Here is a 17189-nt window from a genome sequence, read left to right on the forward strand (position 1 = left end):
TTACCATTTAAACAGAAAAAAAAAAAACCAAATTAAGGATATACAACGTAGACAACTTTGATGGTACGCAACTTCTGCAAACATGCTATAACTATATACAGTACTTGTATTTTGAAATTGCATAAAAAAAATATCAGCATTTTATCAATGCATGAAATGGGAATATTCTATTATACTTTTCCCCCAAAAAAACCCTTCCTTACACCTGCGCAATCTTGAAAATATTCAAAGGCAGAACTGGATTCCGTGCAACTTACAGCTGTAGGGGATTAGGCCTGCGATTACACTGTAAAAGTTTGATAAAATATATTTTGTAAAACAGTAAGCTAAAATACACTTATTGGTTGTCATTTTCAAATTTTATAAAACTTTTTATCCAACTTTTATTGTGTAATTACCTGTTTTAGTGTTTTCATATGCTGAAATCATTCTTGGAAAAAATTTGAAAAAATGGAAAGAGAGTCATGAAGGACTGAAGAAATAAAATCATAAATCTTGCTTTTTGTTCCTTGTATGGCAGTGTCAAACCAGTTTTACTCCGTGACTTAAATCAGTCATAGGTGGAGATAGACTTGGAAGTCTGGTGGGCATGGTGATGTCAATTCATCTATACATATATGCATTAGATCAGTCGACTTCACCTTTGATGCTGGGGAGCAATGCCCCCCCCCCCCAATGTCATCAGTCACTTGTCTGAGTTAAATAGTTTTTCAGGGAAGGACTACATCTAAAATTTTTGCACTGTCCATGGTCAACTCAAACAGGTTTCAATGCACTTATTACTATCTGGATGGCATAGTTACTTATTGCTATCCATTAGATTGTGTGTGAACTTTGCAATCTACTCTCTCTTAAAGAAAAGTCAGTGTCTCAGAATAAATGTTATAGTCCAGAAGTGGGTGAGCCCATGGAGGAAAGAAATATATTAAATTAGAAGTATTGTATATATATTAGTACGATGAAGTACAAATAACTATTTCTTTCCTCTATGGGCTCACCCTTGCCTGTTTAGATTATATAAAGGGGGCTCTCGTGATGAGATTTGATGTCATGATTTTTGAGAGTAAGTATGCAAATGGATTGATAGGAGTTCCGTGAATCGGTTCTATGGCCCCCACAAGGGTTGGGCTGACGGCCCGGGACAATTGTCATCATTTTTTTGTTTTCTCATGCTATAAATTTACGATGTGGGTGGGGCCATAGCCGGTTCCCTTGTAAAAAAAACTACGGAAAAGGCCTTACTTTCATAAAATTTACTCTTAGAAAATTTTCTGCGCCCCACCAAGATAGAAATACCTGCTACCCAATTTGCATGCTCACTATTGAAAATTTGACCGACCCTCATTCATGGGCGGACATACGGGGCACAAGGTGAAGTCGACTGATCTAATGCATATATGTATAGATGAATCAACAACAGCATCATCTTGCCCCCCCCAGACTTCCAAGTCTATCTCCGCCTATGCCCTCATTTGCACGAGGTCGTTCCTGAACGTGAGGCGCATATAAGACTGCACTGACGGGGGGGGGGGGTGTGGTAAATTTCATAAAAAAAATTGGCGCACTGTGCTCAACATTACGGGGAAGAGGTGCCAAAATGTGACTGCCCCGGGTATATCAACGTTTCTGAATCGCGAGCCTGTAAACCAGATGCGGGTGGCTTCATCCCCTCAGCGGGATAGATTATGAAATAAGGCTAGAAACAGTGGATAACAAGCTATCCCGCTGTTTCTGAAATTATGGAGGGAGCGTTTGTTAGCGCATTTTCATCGCAAAAATGAGCGCTGGTTACGCCACTGACGATACAAAAATAAAAGTTACTCAATTTCTATGGAAAAAACGGAATAAACATTTGCCCACATCAATTTTCTTGTTGTCTTCACAGTTCATTATTACGAGACATAGTGAACAAACATCACGAATTGTGTTTTTTTTTTTTATAAATTATGACTCATTTATGCGTCACAAATATATATAGACCCTTTTTTCAATTTTTTTTCTCTTTTACTTTTTTTTTTAAAATATCGACGGTGTAAAGCGCAGCGGAGGCGGTCGCGACCAAAATAATAATAATAAAAAAAAAAAAAGCCTCACTCCATCATTGAACGCTGAAGAGAGTAACACAGTGGCGTAGATTGCGAAATGGGATGCAAACAAATATTGTGTGTATTTGTTTGTGGGAAATAGAGGAGACATTTCGTTCAGTTTATATCAATAGGGTTGGATCTAAGGAAGTTAAAAATGTCCATTTTGTACTAGAACATCGCCATGAAATTCGCCAAGGAAATGACAATGGTATATCGATGGTAGTGGTGATGGCGGTCAGCCTACTTTTTTTTTTAGGCCATCTACAAAACATGGTGAACTTGAGACACGAGCGTGTGAAATTGCCACTCTTCTTCGTCCGGGAAGGCTGATTGGACACCATCGCAGTATGTTTGTGTGAATTTGTTCTCTCCCACGTGTTTTATTTACTTGTGATATAAATATTGATTCAACGCTGTTACATTCATGTTGAGACTTAACTGTCTCATGATCACTTCTTCTATTATCATAACTCTAGATTCCTATTGAATTACATGGAGGATGAATGGTTCTCATGGGTGCATATATTATAGTTCTTCCCCCTCCCCCCAACAATGATCATGTAAAACATGGGAAATTGATCTCGGTTCTCTGTATTAAGCCATGACTGAATGTGGTTGTTGTAGTGACCATGTAAACAAATGGTGATATTGGACTAGGTTTTTTCTAATTACATTTATGGATCATTTATTAGGTTTATGATTAATTATTTAACTTGAAATATTATCACATTGACACAGTGGCATTGATGTCACCTTCATGCTATAGTACAGTGTTTCTTAACCTTATAGTGAATGAATACACATTATGTATGAATGAATTTAAGTACTTGTAGAATAATTATTACTATTATTGTTAAAGGGGTTATTAACTATAGACCTATACCAGGGCTTGGCAATTTGCGAAAAGATCAAGCACCAAACATTTTTTTCCGAAAAAAGCAGATCAAAAATAGTATTTCTTTTGATTTCTCCAGGACATAGCTAGTCTTTGTTATTGATAGATACGCTGATATAAATTCTAAAAATTGGCCTTGCATTGAAGAAAACAGTTCTCAGTCAACCTGTCACCTGGAAATTTATCCAACCCTGGCGAATATAATGTAGTCTAGTAAGAACGCGTCTTGACTATTTTCAAAGGATCTCGACTCTGTGATGAATGAAGTGAGACACACACTATTCCCTTCAATAATAATCCAAAGTGTAAAGAAAGAAGAATAAAGCCAATGGTCTCCTCATTCAAATTCTCCGATTAAGTTAGATTTTTAAAATTATTCCGTAAAAATTTTTTATAAAAAAAAAAATTAAAAGTTCAGCTAATGTATCCCTAGAGATGTAAAATTCTCGAATCTTTCCGAGAATATTCTCTGGTAGGACTATTATTATAAATAACTTGAGAATATTCTTATAAAATCTTGATGAGAATATTCTTATAAATTCTTGATGAGAATATTCTGTTATTTATAATATAGTTACATATAATATCCTTGAGAATATTCTCTGGAGTACTTTCATAAATTACTGCGGAATATTCTTATAGAAAATAATAAGAATTATTCTGAATATATATTCTTCAGTTACTAAAATCTTTCCAGAGAGTATTATCAAGAATATATGTAATAACGCAGTATAATAAATAATTTCAATAAATAACTTGAGAATAATTATTTTTGATAAGAATATTCTCTAGTAATTCATAATAGTCTTTTGAGAGAATATTCTCTGTCCCCATCTCTCTTCCTGTCAAGAAGATGGCTATATTGAAGTTTGTAGACCACAATATTAAAGTTTGAAAGCAAGAACAACAGGGCTGAAATGTACAACTTTTAAAGAAATGTGAGTGATAGAGAATTTAAGTGTGTGTGTATCGAAGAAAACAACAGTTCAGTATCTTAGAATGAAGGTGATTATATGAAAATAGCTTCCTTTATCAATTAACGTTGATTTAATTTCTTTTGTTGTGAACTTATTTCTGAAAATTTATCTAATTTTGAAATAATTTTTTAATGTGTTAATTTAATGGTTTCTAAAATCTTTATAACCAAACTTTTAAAACCTCTCATCATGACCTGGAGAATATTCTGAGAATATTCTCAAACTAAAAGTTGTCATTGGGGGGGAGGGGTGATTATACCAAAAATTGTTTTGTTGTAAATGTTTCAGGCAATGAAAACTGATTTATATTTCACAATATAAACAAAATTAGTAAACAATTTAAATTTAAAAGAAAAATGAATATTCTCGATTATTCTATAATTTTTACATCCAGGCGAATATTCTCGTTCTCTGAGAATATTCTCACCTCACATCTCTATGTATCCCAGTATAACATATGATTTATTAACAAACTGGATTTATCCTGTAAGGTTATAAAATATCCTTATACATATACATAGTGACATGCTGATAGCAAAGATAATTTGTTCCGTAATCACACACACACATTTGTTTGCTGAAATGTAATTTTCCATAGTTTTGTATGTGTGTGTGTGGGAAAATTGTTTAACTCGTTCCAGGAACTGCCCAAAATTTCAAAGTAGCTTTAATGAAACACGAAGAGAAGTACCATAAAAAAAATAGAAACGATATGAGCAAAGTCTAAGAACAACGACTTCACAATTGGATGAAGGGGAATTTAAAGGAAGATGAAAAACTGAACATATTTTTATTTCACTGCGTGTGCATTATGCATTGTGTTCTTGAGCCATGAAACGAAAAAAAGTGTGTGAGGTGGTGTGCTATATGTCATATAGTTAGGCTCATTTGTCTCACACATTCAGATGGAAAAGATAAATTCCTAGACTATGTGAACAGTTCTGTTTGGTGTTTGAGAGCCTTACTGTTTACACTGAAACTATTCAAAATGAAGACTTTTCAAAATGCATAACCATTCATTTTACATTAAATGGCTGCAAAGAGCTTAAAAAGATCTATCTAGAAAGCAATTCTCCGTGGTGGAAATAAATTAATCTGGCTTTGGAGACAGGTGTTGGATTCATTTTGATTGGCACAAAAAATCACAAGCCTCGATTCCAGTTAATGTTCTTGGGGCCGTGCAGTTGACTAAAATTAAAAGTTTGCATATATACATACTCTCATTAATTATAGTACCAGAACTCACACATTGTGTAGGCTTTGTATGGACATGACCATGTCTAGATATGTCCATGTGTTGAAGATATCCTAGTTTTTTACATGGAGTTTTGCTGAATTCTAAAATTAAAATTTTTTTCCATCGTATTTCACTTAAAAGCTTCATTTCTTCACTTCTGAATGTTTCTTTATAGCTCTCTGGGCTATGAAGAAAGGCTCTCTTTCCCTTTAACCATCTTTCATGGCTCCCCTTCTACATAATGTCTATCCTTGCCCTACCCCCGTACCCCAAAGCAGAATATGCCGAAGTCTGTGACGTACGTCGCTGAACAATCGGGAAGAATTTTAAGAAAAATGTAGAAAACACTATTATGGGAACTGCAGAACGTTTCCAGTCAGTCGAGGGCTCATTGCAGAACAATGCAAAACATTCTGCTTTAGAGCCCCCGTAGAATATTCCTGGACTGCACAAGAGTACCCCAGGTTTGGAACCACTGCTATAGTGTGTCAAATATCTGAAATTTCTAGAAAGAACTGGCAAAAGTAATTCTTGAATAAAACTGTATACTTTTATTTGTTGAGGATCATGGTTCTTCAATAACCTGGGTTCTAAGGACCCACGAATAGATATGTCACGCCATAGGCGTAAAGTAAGGCTTATTTTAAAAATAGTAAAATTTAGACTTAGATATTAGTGATTTTTATACATGTAATCTGAATTCAATAAATGTTATTTTGAGTTATGAATGCCATTTTCTCTCAGAGTCGCACATTTCTTTGAAACATTCTACCACCTGAAAAAAAAAATGTGGGTGTATTTAAACTAAGCAGTAGTGCATATAATGTGTTTAATTCTTTTGATATTTCTTATGGATCAATATATTTTTGATTACAGATGGCAGACAATCTGCAAAGACGGCACTCTCAAAGAGAGGCATTCAGTAATCGGTCATCTTCTGTGCCACTTAGTCGTCCAGTAGCCATGGCACACAGGCGACGGGGCATGTCCTATCCAACTGTCGGTTCCTTCATGGTAGCTCATCATTTTGAGGAGGTGCTTGCTGGAGTTGTTCCGTCTGATTTACCGCTGGAACAGTTTTGCAGCCTGACAGAGGACGTGCTCAAAACAAAATTCAATGTTGAGAATCCAGAGAAAATTAATAGGGTGATGACTGTCGTGAAGTTAGCCAGAGAGTTAGAGAGTACCTGCCAGGTATGGTTCATATTTTTAATTGTTGGAAAGTTGAAATCAATTGTATGATTTTATAAATTCTGTATAGAGTTATTTCCAGGGTTTGACGAATTATAGCTGAATTTAGGATTTGAGCTCTCAATTTTCAAATATATTTTCCAAGAAAAAATTCCAAAATATATTTTTTTCACATTTCTTTCAGAAAACACTGTACTTGGTCATTAATTGAGTATACATGGGTCTTTCTCATGAAATTTGACAAAAAAAAAACAAACAAAAAATTTAGTCGGCACAAAAGTTAAAACAAACTTCAATGGAACACTTTTCTCTATACCCCTTAGTTAGTACCTGAATATTGGGAAAAAAGTCTACTTCATTTAAAATAGATAAAGCATTTTGAAGGGACGGCACAGAATTGATGGAAATTGTCTGCTAGCACGGTTGCAAGGGGTCCCTAAATGCCAGATATTAAAAAAAAAGACACTATTTGGATTGATTTTATCAGAAAATGCTTGGCACCTATGACATTTTGCTGGGGCCTAATTGTTTTCTGAGATTTCTCAAGCCCTGACCTTACTGTTGGAATATGTGGCTGTAAAATTTTTGATCATTGCCAGTTGGGTATATTCCAGAAAACCGGGATGTATGGCATCGTAGGGTTTTGAATGCACATACCAATGAGATTCCATCTATATATTGTAAAGTCTGCTTATTGGTCAGGCTTTTTGATTAAAAAAACAAAATTAAATCAAACTGTTCCAAACTCACTGATTCAGACAAATTTGTTTTTGAAATAGAAAGGTTATGCTTTTGGTGGACTTTAGTGCAGTCTGGAACAACGCAGACCTTAGCAAATCCATTTTGATGCATTTTCACAATTGTGTGTTGCAAATTCAGAAATAGTTCTCATATGGTGGTTAATTTCATGCAGAAGGTCAAAAATGTGAGGAATAGAAATGTGAATACATAGAAAAAGTTATAAGGGTGCTCATGCTTAGAACTATTAGTCCTCCATTTTAGTTTCTCTCTTTTTTTTGTTAGCATTTTTTTCAAACATGCATACTACGTATGTATCATATTTATTGATTTTCTTGTAAATCTTATTTTTCAGGTGGAAAGAGCTATTTCTTCTCCTGCTATTTCTCCCAAACCGTGCGAGTATGATGACTTGTTGACCCTTTTTCCTCGAAGACCGCATCCTTTGACCCGTCAGACTTCAGAAGATGTACGACTGAGAAGAGAGAGTTTCATGGGCTATCCTCATACCCCGTCTTCTCCTAGCCAAGGTGGGTTAGAAGTTATGACTTTTTTTATTTCTCTGGCTACAACTTGTAATCTTTTATAATATTGTAATATAATCTTGTAATCTTTTTTTTTATAATCTTTTATGATTAATAACAAAAGGAATTTAGTTTTTGGCCACTTTCGAATGGCTTGGCACATTGGAATGCTTGAGAAAATCTGTATTTGAAAAAAATCAAGTAAAAATTGAACCTTCCAATCAGCAGAAAGATGTCAATGTGTCCATAACACCGTAGAATTGAGAAGAGATGAAAATTTCAATTGTTCATATACTTGGCGAGATCATTTTGAAAATGTGAAATTTTTGATTTGGACTATGGCAGCTTCAAGCCAAGCATCAGTGACACTGATTGGTACTCTGTTAAATTGCTAATATTAGAACAGTATGATCTGAAACACATTTATAAATGCGGATAAAGCAGAAAAAGCTCTTTAATTTTGCATGATAGAGAAAAAATTTTCTCTTGTAATGAGAAGTCAAATATAATGAAAACTTTTCCTATGATTGTGAGCTGTCGTTAAAAGGAATTTTTGTATTTATAGTTGAAACTAAAGTTTTAATTTTGTTTTCGATTAAACTCGGATACTTATCAAACTATTTATCAATTTTGTGAGATTTAAAAAAAAATATTTATGATAATGATGTGAAATAATGACAATGAAACTTCAGCAGTCTTTGAAAATTGTAATGGCTGCTAAATGAGAAAAAATTATCTGGATACCAGACCATTATGAACTGATCTTAATTCATTTATAGGAGAGCCATCGTCAAATTTGTTACGCATGAGAACATCCCTTATGGGCCAGTCTGCACCTTCACTCACTGCTAATGCTGTAAGTGCATCAGTTATTTTGTTAATGATGACATAATCACTATGCTCATTAGTGACTTCTCTAATAATGATATGTAAGACTTTTACTTTTTCTTAAATGTTTCTGATGGTGTACAAGACACATTAACAAATGAGACTTACCCATTTTTTTTTCTGCACATGTCCTGAACACTCAATCAAGTCCTTAGTATTGATGCATAAGACATACATCCAGTTCTTCAAATAATAAGAGTGAGTCTCATAACGAGAGTAAATATGGTAGTTAATGAGTGAGTATTTTATTATGCACATGAAAGTGTAGGGAATAAAATCAGGCTCAACACAATGTTCAAGCCAATATACAAGCTTGTATAAGATGGCCATTTGGTATTCCTTGAAAACTTGCCTGTTTGGGGAGGAGACAGCCATAATGAAGGTTGCATGGTTATGATAAAAATTCAGGGAAAAATATATACTGGTGTATGGTTGCTTAGAGCAGAGGAAAAATACTCTCTGGTCAAATAATTTAATAGGTCCCTAAATGCTTTGAAACATTATTTTTTCAAAATTTTGTGCATTGGTGTGCTATATCAAATTAGTGACTTCTTGAATGCTGTGATTACACTTTAAAAGTTGCATAAAAGTTCATTCATAAATCTTGTGAAAAATGCAACCAATAAGCTCATCGGCTACATTCAAGCTAATGTCACTAGTAGGCTTATTGGTTGTTTATTTCAAGTTTTAACAAAGATCTTTAACAACACTTTTATATTGTAATCCTGGCCTAATAGTGGTATAATTTTTTTTAAATACATACCGTATATACTCGTGTATAAGTCGACTTGTATATAAGCCAACACCCCCACTTCAGGACCACCAAAACCGCAATAAATTGAAAACCAGAGTATAAGCCGACCCCAAAAAATCTGTGCATTTCAGAGAAAAAAAACTTATATTTTCATGCAAAATGAATAGCTTGCGGAAATTTACAACAGGAAATAATTCAAACTTTTTAATCTGTTTTTTCTGTCTCCAAGCTCATGGTGATCTATCAGATCATCATAGGGGGTGTGGTATATTCTCTTTTATCTTCATCTGGGCTGTCATCGCCATTGTCACTTTCACAGAGGATATCATCTTCAGTTCCGTCCATTGCATTGCTGATTCAATACTTTTTGAAGGATCGGCGAAAACAGAATTCCACGCCTCATGTACCCATTGGCACACTAGACCAATGTCAGGTTTCTTCAAGGCACAACTTCTTGTAGTTTCTTTATCGGAACTCATCCATTCGATCCACAAATTCCTCAAATAGTCTACATTAGCGGTTCTGTGAGGTTTGAACATATCCCATACCAATAATGCCGGTTTCTTAAACACTGTTACAAAAATGACTACTGATTGCGGGGGTGGATATTTTCTCATCAAAAACTGATCCGAGTATAAGCCGACCCTCCCCACTTGAACGAATTTTTCTACAAAAACTCGGCTTATACACGAGTATATACGGTATATAGATTTTGGTCAAAATTTACAACTTCAACTATGAAAAAATTACTTTGCTGGAATAAAGTTCTAAAGAGTATCGTGGCTTCTTTTACATATATTTTAGCAAAAAGATTTGGGACCACATCGCAGAGTCAGGTAAATATCTGATCTTATTTTAATCGAATATATTTGGTTAAAGTGTATTTTTTATCTTTTCATGTGAATTACTGTTTATATAATGTCTCACGAAAACGTCTATATAAATGGTACAGTTGAAATGGTTTACAGTTTGATGTCGATCAATGTCCTGTTTTTATTCAACTTGATTCTTGAACTATTCAGATAATGGGTTGGGAACTTTGTGCTCAGTATAAGTGTTAGTTGTATGTATACTTGATAAAAGTGTTACTGCTTGTAGCAAATAGTTCAAAATTCCATCTGTAGGTATTATTGGCACTTGGGCATGTGAAATGACTGAATCAATAGACAGTCCAAAAGTTTTAGAAACAATATAGGCCATTCATATATATCCCTCATTTTCACTGCCACTAAATATGAATGCTTTTAGCTTTTCTATTATTAGCTTTTCTTGGAATAAATTTAACATGAAAATAAAATTGACTTTTAATCATGTAATTGTTTGAGTGATTGAAATGTATTATGCTGATGTTCCAGCCGAGCTGCTCGGAAGACTATGGTAGTGAACACCTCCCCTACATTGTTAAGATGCCATTCTCCAGTTTCTCAAGGTATTTTTTAATTTGTTTTTGTCATTGAGCAGCCTTATCTTCAATAACTGTGCATGATTTGAAAGATAAATGGTCTCTTCTATAATATCTCTTTTAACTTAAAGAAGGGGGGGGGAGAGGGTTATTCAAGTATAATTCGTGATATCTGCAAAAAACCGTGATATCTGCAAAAAAACTCACCCTTACCTAAATTGTTTCCCGATTTAAATTATCAGCTCCTATTCATCTCACATTTATCAGTTTTGACATGTGTCAGTAGAATCTGGTTACATCTTGGGTTGTGGAGCCATGTTTCTTTAACATTTTTTGCAGCTGTGGACGAGTGAAAAAATTGAACAATCTTTTGGCCTGGCGGAAAAGGGGAAGATATAATTTGAAGATTGCAAAAAATGAAAAAAAATCTGAAATGATTGTGAAGACCAGCAAGAAATGAGAAAATGAGAGGGAAAAAATCCCTAAGAGAAATAACTTGCTGACAAAAAAAGTAAATGGAAGGAGTAATTCAATGATCAGTGTAGAAAATGAATAGGAAAAAATAATTTGCAAACCTGCTGATGTGTGCCTACACAGAAATAAAAACCAATATGGAGATGGTATAATATTTATTAAAGCTAAAATTATGTAAAGGCTGTATGAATTGTCAAAATTTCTTCTAGTCGAGTAGGAAATTTTCACCGATCAATGTGCCAGTCACTGGACCAGCAGTTAAAGGACACTGCTTTAAAAAACTTGTATTCAATGTTTTTGAAACAGATTGTTTTGTGGTGGCAAGATGCTAGAGTTGATTCAATACAATCTGTCTGACATTATCCAATCGGTTGAATCATTTTCACCAACCATCTCAACAGTCAGATACTTTTTAGGCAGGGTTGTTAGGTTTTTGACACATGGTAGTTTTTGACAGTTTTAATTGTTTTAACCACGCTTTAAACTGTCACTTCAAAAAACCTTTGTCAGAAACCTCAAATATTCCTTTTCAATATAAAAATTCCCATTGGAAATGCACACGCTAATTGCATGTAATGTTTAAAGTGACTGTTATACAAAGAATAAATATTTAATATGATTCTAAAATAATTTTCTACTCTACAGAATTATTTTGCACAAAATATATACGTTTTTTTTCTTATAAAATATGCAATTTGAATAAAGCATAGTATAAACACTGAAGGGAAAACTATAGAATGATTTGACATTCTCTGATTCAAGATGATTCCTGACCTTCCAAAATTTCTTCAACTGCTTATATATGTGTGCATTGATATAAACCATCTGCTGCACTCTTTTTACAACAGATAAGTGTGTAAAAAAAAAGGTTTATTACATCATATATATATATATAAATAATGGTGATTTCTGTTATTAATAAATTATTTAGATAACCACTGATACTTAAAACGATACTCTTATTGTGCATAACATTGAAATATATCTAGAGATCAAAATACTAAATTGTAGGACTAAAATGTCATTTAATTTGACAATGCTAGCTTGTATATAATGCTTAAGAAACTCCTGTAACTTATCCTTGGTCAAACTTAGTTATTCTTACTTCTGCATTATGATATGGTATATTTACTAGCATTTATAATGCAATGCTTTTCCAATTGAAGCTGTATTTAATTTTAAATGTGCAAAACAAATGCTTTGGGTATCAAGTCCTATCAGCTCTGCTTTGGCTAAAAATACACTTTAAAACTCTGTGAATTTATACACACTGAGCTAAGAATATTTTAGGGGAAAATAAATGAGTTTAATTAGTGTATTAACCGATGCATGGGAAAATGAAATCAAATTTTGGGTGGATCAGGGGTGCAAGAGCTGCGCCAAACTGCGCCGAAACGGTTCTCTTGCTACACGGTGCGCCATGGCGCCGAATCCCTGCGCATTTGCGCCAATTCTTGTTTGTGGTTTGTGGAGGTACCGCTAATGCACTGTTGTACGTCAAATACCCTTAATTTAGGAAAAAGAAACATAAAAATTTTGATCACGGGACGCATTCTTCCCGAGACACGGAAAAAGATACGGGGGGCGGGAGAAACTTCTCTTTTTTTTTCACTTCCCACCATCTACCACAATCGCGTTATCTCGTGACCTTGGAAAGTAGTTATACTACCTTGAAGTATTAAGTCCTGTACTGTTATTGGTATAACCGGCGGGCTATCAAAGTCCTTGAATGAATATGCCAAATTCTCCGATTTCGGAGACCGTTTTTTCTCCTGCTGGTTATAGGTTATATACTGAAAATAACAGCAATTTCGCGGCTGCCAACCGGTGTTTAAAGACGGCATACATCGAAAAGGGGATTGGTTTACTCGTTTAAATTACCGAAATTTTTCGGAGATCTTTGGGTAAAAATAGGATCTGTAAAAACTCCAGCTAATATATTCATAGTTTTGTCATCTAGCCACTATGAGGTCGTGTGGTAACGTCGGCGGTTGCAGATCATAACAATTTCACATCGCAAAAAACCGGATTTGGTGAACAGGGCCGGCTTGAGGGAAAAAATTTTCTACCCATGCAGAACCTTTTTTTTTGGCGCTACTGACCACGTTTTTTTGGTCGACAAACCTTTTTCCACCCTTTCAACTCCATTGGGCACCCTTCCTTGAGCGGCGCCCAATATGGCCGCACGGTCCGCCACTGCATTGGTGGGGGAGGGGCATGCTCTTAACAATAGTCAGAGGAAGGAGTTTGTATTAGGAGCATGCTAATTTTACATAACTTCTGTGAGATACCTATTATATATTAATGTCCTACCTTTCCAAAACATGTTGTTGGAGAGAATGAAATGTTTGCACCCTTTCTTGTTTTTTGCACTCCCTCTCGTGCATTGCTGGGATGGTACATTACTCCCTCACGTATTGCTGGAATGTTGTTTAACATTGTATCACCAACAGAACTATTGATTATGTGTGATGAATGGGTTGCACTACAATGCAAATAATTACAAGAAGTGAAATCAGTTCAGAGAATAGAGAGATAGATATTGGGTAGACATATTTAAACTTTGAAAGCAGCCCAAAGTTCAAAATTTTGCCAGTTTTGGTGAAGGCTTTTTTATCTTCAGCATATGGTAACGCAGACAGTGAAAGAGAGTTCATTGTTAACAAATAAAGAAAGTCTGTTTAAACATTGAAAAATCTGTCCATCCAATGCTTTAATGGAATAAGACGTACACAATCTTATGTTCAAGGGCATAAAAAATTGGAAAAAAATTGTCATTGAGATACTGTACTTCTGAAAGCGACTCGTGATTCGTAATCTATTAACATGCTATTTTATTGAGAATTACTATTTAGTTGAGAAATTGTTTAAGTAAATAAGGTATTTATATTTTTCTCGTTTTCTGCATTTTGCTTTTAAATTTAATAATTCCTTTAAATTCTGTGAGAAGCCAATTTTCCACGGAAACTCTTATTATATTCTGCACACACTTTTTTTGCTATATCAGGATGAATAAGATTTTGGTGTTCAAGCTGCTGAAATTCTTGCTGTCTAGGTTTTCAGTATGCACGTTGCTTAATTTGAGTCTAATAATTTTTATTCATCATTTCACTAATGTATGTTTTATTAGTGACAGATAAGATAATTCAGAAAAAATTTTAATGAATTTTAATTTGTGAATGAAATTTATTTAGGATTATTTGTTCCAACCATTTTTGGTAAAACTATGGGCATTTCACAGAAAAATTACTCCTTATATCGCAGATATAGTTCGTGTTTAGTTCTGCTCCAAAAATGAAATTTGCTGCTCCAAAATGGATGAGGGGCACTTGCACCCCTGGGTGGATCAAAAAATTTAAAATATCAAAATAGATATTTTTCCATAAGTAATTATAATTCCGAATATAAAACCCTTTAATCTACATAAAAGTAAGTGTTTTGTTATTTAACATATCTATCAGGTTAACAAAAACCATTTGACATCATTGACAGTAAGTTTTTGACAGTTTTAATACCAAGTTAGTTTCTGGAGTCAAAAACCTAACCCTGATGCCCCATCATACATATTTTGAATAAACAGCTCTATTCCGCTTAGCAAATTGAACACAAGTTAAGATAAGCTTAGATAAATAAACCATACAATTATATTTTATATGTTCTAGACTCTTATGTTGAAAAATTCAAAATTGCAAATTATGATTAACATTTTGTTTTAATTATTGTAATAAATTAATGCTTGAAAATAAAACATTGTAATATGCAAAAAGAGTAAGTTTTTCATCATGTTATATACCTATTGTGTTCAAAACATTTTCAAAATGCATTCATTTAGGTTTTTGATGGTTTTCCACAGTTTATGACTGTTTGAACCAAGTTTTGATGCATGTCATACATCAAAAACTCAACCCTGGTTGTAGGCTCAAAATATGCCTAGACTTTCAGGCAGGCCCGTCATTTGGGGGGGGGGGGGGGGTATTGGCACTAAAAATGGTATATATATATACACACACACAAATACATACATACATTGGGTACATGTACTTTGCTCCCCCCCCCCCCCCTCCGGAAAAAGTTGAAATGACGGCCCTGCTTTCAGGTTAAAAGAGGGAGAAATTAAAACAGTTGCACCCTATTGTTACAGGTATAGGGGGAAGGGTTTTTTTGGCCCAAACATATATTCTCAAACATACAAGGAATATATAATACAATAATATATATATATAAATACATTCTGCCAGTAACTGTTAATACTGAGGGAGCACATAAAAATAGGTTTTCAAATAATATTGTTAAAATAACGAAACATAGTTTCTGCAAGTTTGTAATTGATGTAATCCAATTCCATTAAATTATTTATTGAGATGATACATAACAAGTTACTATGGTATTGAAATTTTTAATGTTTTGAATGTAACAGTTTGTTCTTTTCTAACCACATGTTCTTTTTGCCACTAAACATTTAACATTGTGGAAAGAGACTTTCTGGATATTAAAATTGAACTTCAATGAACGAGATGAACTTTAGAAAGAAAAGTTGTTTGGCTCTGCCAAGAGCAACATACAACTTCTCTTTTTGAAGTTTCATCTCTGCACTAATATCTAGAAAGTCTATTTCTCCTTGATGTCTAGTAGACTAGAAAAATAACATCTCTTGCTATTTAACATTTTGTAACTGAAATTGCTTATTAATGGTGTGTAAATATTTCTAGGTTTAAGTGCAGAGGGATTCAGAAGCATTCCACCTGTACCACATATTATTCCCTTAAAAAGGTAAGACAGAAGCTTACCCTTCCCCAGCCTTATTTTATTTATGAATATTCTTAATGTATGAAAATATGAAGACTAAGTAAATCCTCATACTTTCATGTTTATTTTTTTGACTAGCCAAGAATTTGTTTAGTATACTGACATTTAGCTTTTTAAAATACACAGCAAATTTTTAGGAAACAAAAGTTGGTACTTCTAGAGTAGACAGCTTGAATAATAAATAAAATCAAGTCTCTATATGGGGGGCTAAAGTCAGAGTGGTGTAAGTTGATTAACCAGTCATCTTGCCAATTTCTCCTATTCCCTTTTTTTAAAAGTTTAAAGTTATTAAATTTTTATTTTTTTGAATACATTGAAACAGAGTTCACACACATCATGGTCTTTGATGCTTTTCAACATCATCAACAAAAATTTAATAATTGAAGTAATTAATTATTAGTTTTCTAAAGTATGCAAAAAATCGACATGGCGTTCTATTCCATCATAGCCAGATGATTAGTTAATCCTCATTTTGAGGAAAAGAATTGTTTTCGTTGAGTCGGGCCCATATTAAAAATTTTGGGATTTCACAATCCAGTGGCGAACTATTGAAGCTGAGATTTAGTTAATTTTTTTATTCAATTGTTTAGCACTTCTAGATTTACATTTCTGGACGTAGTCAGTGTTGACATATATAGTGTCTCTGTATAGAAAGCTAACCTTTTTTATTTTAATAACTATACAACCCCTTGCAATCAATGATTCGTGAGTAAAATACCATATGCCCCGTTACCTATGCTGTCTGTATAATGAAGCCACTTTATTTCATAAAAACATCTGTTGAATTGAAAATTATTATCAAGAAACAATTTATGTACAGTAAATATTGTATAAATGCATAGGGAATGACCTCTAGTGGCATTGATGAAAAGAGATCTAAAAACAAAAAAAATGATCTTGGCACGATTTTGTCTTGAATAGTGAATTCATGATTTGAATGGAATCTTGTTGTTTTTCCCATTATTCAAAAATCGAATCTACAGTATGATACTTTGTAATTACCTTTTGAGATACATAATGAAATATTGCAGTTCAAATTTTTTTGGCATGTTCTAAATTAGATTATTCTTAGTTTACCAAATAAAAATAAATATTGGTTTGTTCAGTTTTCCTCATAGAGGAGATGGTCGACGATGGTCTTTGGCTTCCTTACCTTCCTCTGGTTATGGTACGAATACCCCAGGCAGTTCGAATGTGTCTGTGAGTATTTATTTTA

At 33.9% G+C, this 17189-nt stretch overlaps 1 protein-coding gene across 2 annotated transcripts in view; it reads left to right on the forward strand.

The window, feature by feature from the left end:
- Positions 1-2108: 2108 nt before the first annotated feature.
- Positions 2109-17189, forward strand: part of dop (microtubule-associated serine/threonine (MAST) protein kinase dop) — a 57529-nt gene continuing 42448 nt past the window's right edge. For both annotated transcript variants that reach the window (XM_089250991.1, XM_089250992.1), the window contains exons 1-8: positions 2109-2432; positions 6073-6390; positions 7481-7655; positions 8429-8505; positions 10096-10127; positions 10647-10720; positions 15877-15937; positions 17080-17173. In XM_089250991.1, the coding sequence (XP_089107117.1) occupies positions 6073-6390; positions 7481-7655; positions 8429-8505; positions 10096-10127; positions 10647-10720; positions 15877-15937; positions 17080-17173 (831 nt within the window). In that variant the 5' untranslated portion in view covers positions 2109-2432. The remainder of the gene's footprint in view (positions 2433-6072; positions 6391-7480; positions 7656-8428; positions 8506-10095; positions 10128-10646; positions 10721-15876; positions 15938-17079; positions 17174-17189) is intronic.

The sequence above is a fragment of the Pholcus phalangioides genome, unplaced genomic scaffold, assembly GCF_987345545.1.
Source record: "Pholcus phalangioides strain wild (caught in Gottingen) unplaced genomic scaffold, Ppha-v1.0 ptg000024l_1, whole genome shotgun sequence".
Classification (NCBI taxonomy): Eukaryota; Metazoa; Arthropoda; class Arachnida; order Araneae; family Pholcidae; genus Pholcus; species Pholcus phalangioides.